Source organism: Lycium barbarum, chromosome 4 (genome assembly GCF_019175385.1).
Source record: "Lycium barbarum isolate Lr01 chromosome 4, ASM1917538v2, whole genome shotgun sequence".
Lineage (NCBI taxonomy): Eukaryota > Viridiplantae > Streptophyta > Magnoliopsida > Solanales > Solanaceae > Lycium > Lycium barbarum.
In genome coordinates this window covers 4,584,523-4,590,903 of record NC_083340.1, presented here as the reverse complement: position 1 = coordinate 4,590,903, position 6,381 = coordinate 4,584,523, and the positions used below count along the sequence as shown (strand labels likewise).

The 6,381-nt window shown below is 31.4% G+C and overlaps 1 protein-coding gene across 2 annotated transcripts; it reads left to right on the top strand.

Moving 5' to 3' along the window:
- The first annotated feature begins 804 nt into the window (after positions 1-804).
- Positions 805-4,091, top strand: LOC132638085 (protein neprosin-like). Of its 2 annotated transcripts, XM_060355069.1 has the most exons (9): positions 805-878; positions 1,038-1,202; positions 1,860-1,952; positions 2,042-2,239; positions 2,418-2,471; positions 2,960-3,115; positions 3,309-3,362; positions 3,479-3,619; positions 3,705-4,091. In XM_060355069.1, exons 2-9 carry the CDS (start codon positions 1,041-1,043, stop codon positions 4,080-4,082), a joined length of 1,236 nt encoding a protein of 411 aa, XP_060211052.1. In that variant the 5' UTR covers positions 805-878; positions 1,038-1,040; the 3' UTR covers positions 4,083-4,091. The 2 variants fall into 2 exon arrangements, with proteins under 2 accessions (XP_060211052.1, XP_060211053.1); XM_060355070.1 differs by lacking the exon at positions 2,960-3,115.
- Positions 4,092-6,381: the final 2,290 nt, after the last annotated feature.

The following is a 6,381-nucleotide window of genomic DNA, read 5'->3' as shown; positions in this document are numbered from 1 at the left end:
AAATAATGAACAATAAAGGGTTATTTATTTGGTAATATTACGAATAATAATCTCAAAATAAAATGTGGGATTAATTTATTCTGCATTTGATATGGGTATTAGTTAGTCTTAGAATTACTTTATCCCACCATATGTACTAAAATGGTGGAATATTTAGTTATTTCATATAGAAAGTGAGATAGCTAATTCAATGAGATATCCTTATCTATCCCTATTCACCAACCAAAAGACACCTCAAGGTCTGTTAGATTATAAATAGCTACCAAGACAATTAGAAATACTCCTCCCATTTCAAAATAAGTGTCACTTTAGCAAAAAATAATTTGTCCCAGAATAAGTATCATCTTAGGAATTCAAGACAAATAATGACAAGTGTTTCCAGCTGTGCTCTAAGAATTAAAGAGATAGTCCTCTTTAAGATTGTTCAATTCTCAAAAAAGACATCTAATAAATAGGGATGGTTTAGTAAATTTCATATTGTATTTATTGATTTCTTAATGGACGTGATTTTTTCTAAAGTGACACTTATAATTTTGGGACAGAGGGAGTAAAGAACAACAAATTAACTTTTATATCAGATAATGCAGCCTTTATCATTAAAAATTCTGTATTAACAGTGACTCAGTATTATGTTGACTCTATTGGTAATCTATGGTCAAATTGTCCTTTTGGATTTTACTTGAAAATGAGCAAAAAACATTTATTAAAATAGAACTTTTTTAGATTCTGTTAGTCATGCTTCAGAAGATTACATTAATTTAATATTACGTGTAATAGTCAGTTTAAAATTTTACTAGTATATAATATCTTCCTCATACTAGCAAAGGTGAGACATAGGTGTTCAGAAAACTTTAGCTCTCATACATCTAGTAAATCAAGTAAGTTCACCACTTAGTGCTTTCATGCTTTGTTAGCTAATTTCAATTAGAAATAAGTTTGTTCTTTCATGTTGTGTAAATTAATGTTGTTGCTTAAGTAATGTTGTATTCACATTTATCCTGACATCTATGCCTATGAAATTAAATTGATGTATTTAGGCGATGTTGATGCATCAAAAAATTATTCGACAATCTTTGCTGGTACTGTATTTGCTTATAAGTTATGACGGGGTTCAAGGAAAAACAATGCTATCTAAATTGGAGGACTTAGAGTTGGAGGAGCAACTTAAACTTCTCAACAAGCCATCAATCAAAACAATTAAGGTATATATTTCGGACAAAAAGTCATTATATTCATAAGTCTTGTGAGTGATTATGGTACTCATGTGCTAATATCACTTGTAACAGAAATAATTATCCTTGCATCCCATAATTTTTGTCCAAGAAGATCTTTAATAAATCTCACTATTTTTTTGTTAGTTGACTTTATCATTTTAAAAAAATTAATGTTGTAATTAAAAGTTAATGAGCCTTCTCTCCATCTAGCACTTCTAATGTAATTAGTGATATTTACCTTGAATAGTTAAGAAAAGCATAAGGATAAATTTGATAAAAGTCTATTTAATTTGATCTTTGAAACTTAAATTCCAATAAACTATGTAAAAGATTGGAATAGTACGTGTTTATTGACAATCTACATACTTTTCGTTTCCTTTTCCTTTCGTAAACATTTTATGCATAACAAAAAAGTTACATATTGGATAACCAGATAGTGTAGTTAAGATTACTTATTTTATTAAGTTTTGATTTTCACATAAATCTCGAGTTATATACAATTTGGGAAATTTAGAAAAGTGTTTTACAATCTACACACTTTTCGTTTTCTATTCCTTTTTCGTAGTCATTTTATGTATAACAAAAGTTACATATTGGATAACAAGATACTGCAACCAAGATTACTAATTTCATATTAGTTCCCAGAGTAAATATGGAGATATATACAATTGTGTGGATTTCTACAAACAACCAACATTTGATCATCCCTTATTAAAGAATCACAATTTTCATCCACAGGCATGTGTCTACTTTCCCTCTCCACTTTACTTTCAACTTTATAATAATTATATTATTTGTTAATACACAATTAAGTTTTTGATGGACAGATGAAACCTACTTTAGCTAGGCCAAAACAGAATTCAAGTACTTCTGAAACTAGTTGGTCGTCGAGGATATGGTCCAAAGATGGTGATTGTCCTTTTGGAACGGTTCCCATTAAAATAATTACTAAAGAAGATCTTGTTAGGCAAAGAAATATGCCACCGCCAGAAGATGTTATAATTGACACTGAGTTGACGAATACGGTAAGATAATGCTACATTAATTCTTCACTTTGCCTTTAATAATATAATCATGATTTCATTTTGTAATATCTTACATGTTAAGCATCAGTAAATATATAATTATAAAAAGAGGTCACATAAAAATTAATAGTCATCCATCATTGCAACAAATCTCAAACATTTTATTGCTTTTACACAGATTAACAACACAAGTGACTCGAAAGGAAGATACATATCTTCGCAAGCATACAAGGTATATAAATATAACAACTTTAGCATCACTTTCATTTTCTAGTTTTGTATTATTATTTTACTCAATGACCAAGCAAAAGGACCAGGGGTTCAAAAAAAGTAGTTTATAATTATTTTATGTTGTTTGAATAACGAATGCCAAATTTGTTATTCTTAAACCTAATAATGGACTTCTTAGGTATTGCATATCAAATTGTACTTCAATGTTCTCTAATTTTGCCTCTTTGAGCTTAGGTACATTATACAGAATTTGTTAAATAAATAGATATTGGAATTTGGAAGAAAATTTTTGGCTGTTTATATCACTTCTCTTATACAATTATAAAATATGCAAGGATCAAATTTTATCTTGAGTTCTCCTTTTCCCACTATTTCTAATGCTCCTCTTTGTTGTTAATGAAAAAATGATAATTACTTTAAGAGGGTGCAAATAGATTAATTTTGATATATCCAGCCACGATTTGACAAATATTTTTATTTTATATTCAGCTTGCAATAGTTCGAACTCTAAAAAATCAAAATAACAAGTTTGGGGGAGCTGGAATGGCTACTAGTTTATATAATCCTCATGTTGAAGGTCAACAACATAGTGCATGTCGATTAAAAATTCAGAAAGGATCAGACATTTTACAAGTTGGTTGGAGAGTAAGTTATTACCTTGTTCAATGATAATTAAATTTGTTTGAAGTTTAATTTTAAGATGGGTTAGAGAATTGAATATTACAACTCTAAGAACCAAAGTTATAATGAATATATACTGATGAAATTTTGATATACTATTAACCCTATTTATTTTGTTCATTACTAAAATGAATTGAATATCTATTTCTTATTTCAGGTGGATCCAACTCTATATAGGGACAGTAAGACTAGGCTTTTTATACATTTTCAGGTACGGTATCTTATTTACTCTATTGATTTTCATTTTGCTTTCATGAAATTAATATTTCTTTCAGTTAGTTATTTACGTCAATTGACAAGAGTTCATGTTTACTTTACGCTTACTAGGCTGGCAATAAACATTGTTTCAACGTACTATGCCCGGGATTTGTACTAGTAAACAATGAGATACCTATTGATATGGCTTTCGATAAGATTTCACGCCGTGGAGAAAGGCGCACATGGGAGTTTAGAATGTTCATCGATCGGGTACATTTATTTCTTTATGTAAAACATTTTTCTAAAATTTAAGTTATGAATACTAATGTGGACTTTTTTTGCTTCTGAATAAAAGGATCTAGTCAATGGAAACTGGTGGCCTTTACTTGCCAAAACATATGTGAAAATTGGTTTTTGGCCTCAAAAGATCTTCACTAGCTTGGCAAGCTTTGCTAATAACATCGAGTGGGGAGGTGTTGCGTATAGCCCACCAGGTGTGCCTAAACCTCCAATGGGCTCAAGTTTTTTTCCTATTGCACAGAGCAATTATGATGCTTATTGTAGGGGGCTTAGCGTTTTAAATGATAAAGGTGCGACAATAGATGTCGATGAAACGACAATATATGTTGACGATCCTAAGTTGTATCAAGTTTTGGATTACCCACATGCAGCACCTGGAAAGTTCCAACATTGGGTATTTTATGGGGGGCCGGGAGAGAGTCATCAACTCTAAATGTGATGCTATTTACTTTCTATGTCAAAAATATATGAAGTATGTTTCAGAGCAAATATTACTTCTTATGATAAAGGGAGAAGTGTATAAATATTTGATTTTGGGTCAGTGTTTAATTTGTAGTCGAAGTTAAAGTTCTTTTACACATATACCACTTTGGAACAACTTCAGACCTACGAGACTAAAATTAAAAAAAATGTGTTAAAAGGCCAAACCTCGAACGTTTTTGTCTGAGGTTTGGTTTGACTTACCGAGGCCAACTTCAAACATTTTTTTTGCTGAAGTTGTGACTTTGGCAAGGCCAAACTTCGGACATTTTTGCATAAAGTTCAGACATATATAAGGCTGAACTTCAGACATTTTGCCCATGAAGTACAGGCACGTATATGGGTGAACTTTAGACATTTCGGCATAAAGTTCGTGTGAACAAATTTTGCTCATACAAATTACCTTGTTTTTTGAATTTCAACACTCAAATCTACTCCCAAATGAATTCAGAGTGAATTTAATATCACCCTTTGAAACATAGTACCCTTTTTCTAGATACTAGATAACCTTCCTCATCATTCTGCAGAGTTTTCATTACATAAAGAGGTCGACAAAACAAAAGATCTTGACAGTTATCATTTGCCTTCCTTGCTCCATGTTGAGCCAAAACATTAGCAACTTGATTTTCTTGCCTAAGACAGTGGCGGACCACTGGATTCCCCAGTCTCTTCAGCCAAAACCTGCAATTGTCAAGAATATTGTGAAATAAATGGGAAGGGGAGGTAGCATTATTAATGAGATTAATTACTTCTGTGCAGCCTGTTTCGATTTCCAAATTGGTGTGACCATTTTCTGCATCTAGTTGTAAACACCAAAGGAAAGCTTAAAGCTCCACATTTCAGTGTGGTTTATAGCTTTGACCTTCGCTGAGTATCCCATAATCCACTTGCCATGCGTATCGCGAAGAACATCACATAATTCTTGATAATGTCAAAATTCACTCCTCAAAGAGAAAGTGTACACGGTCGTATACAATATAATTAACCCAACTATGAGTCGGGATCGAATCCCACAGGGAACAATATACTAGACGAACAAGCAAGTAAGGAAATTATCACCAACTTAGCTAAGCCAAATACTTTTTCAATATTGATTTTTTTGATTTAAAACTAACAAAGATAAAATTAACCTAGAAAGCAAGTAAAATGATCAATGACCACAAGCATGGATACAAGAAAAATTACTCTCGAGTAACGATCCAATGTATTCTACGATTTTACAACTAAGGGCGAGTTTTTGTTAATAGGTAATGATTTAAATCTCATTGAAAGTCTTCCAACTAAATCAATGAATTTCACTCTAAGCTCTTCCAAGCCCTAGAGTGTGTAGTTAAGCACAATCAATTTAACCTCAAGTTAACTTTCTTATTCCTAGCTCAAGTTATTAGATGGAGTTTAAAGTCTCAGATTCTTGTTAACTAATCTTTCCCAACCTCAATTTTCCTCTTCCGAACTCAAATCAAAATAAATGGGTGCGTACTAGCGTTAGCTAATCCCTTAAGAAGCATCAAAGAACAAGATTAATTAAAGAAACAAAGACCCACTTCATTAGAAATAAAAATCATTCAATACATAAGCATAACAACAGTTTATTCAATCCAAAACTTTAATAATGTATATTTCCATAAACAAGTTTCAAGCATTGAAATGAAATATTACATACTTAAATATTCAATACAAAGCAAGGAATCAAAGAAATGAAGTAAAGGTTCAAGAAATTGCTCAACCAAATCATCAAATCTTCAACACCCAAGTATGGTGTAGGAATCCTAACTTCCAAAAGTCTTGTGAAAAATGGCGAAAGATAATAATATTTTCTCCCATGTCTTGTTTTATAGTTCAACAATTCTCCCATCAAAATATGGCCAAAACAGCCCCGATTTTCAGATTTTTCAGATTTGCAATTCTGATCACATTTTGCTCTTCTAGCCACTTTTGTCATTTTCTTTAATTTCACCTTTGTTGACTTGGTTTTCACTTGATTTCTTCACGATCACTTCTCAATCATATAAACCTATAAATTTGAAGTAAATACACTATTTTTTAATCAAACATAACAAAAATACAAGCATAAGAAGAGATAAGTTGGTATTTTTTACCAACTTATCAAACCGCCAAACTTAAACATTTGCTTGTCCTCAAGCAAATCAAAACATATAATTTCCGTCAAAGGACTCAATTCAAAAGTGCACCAAAATCATATCAAGTCAAAAAGTCTACTTTAAGCACAAACGCATGACTTTGATTGATAT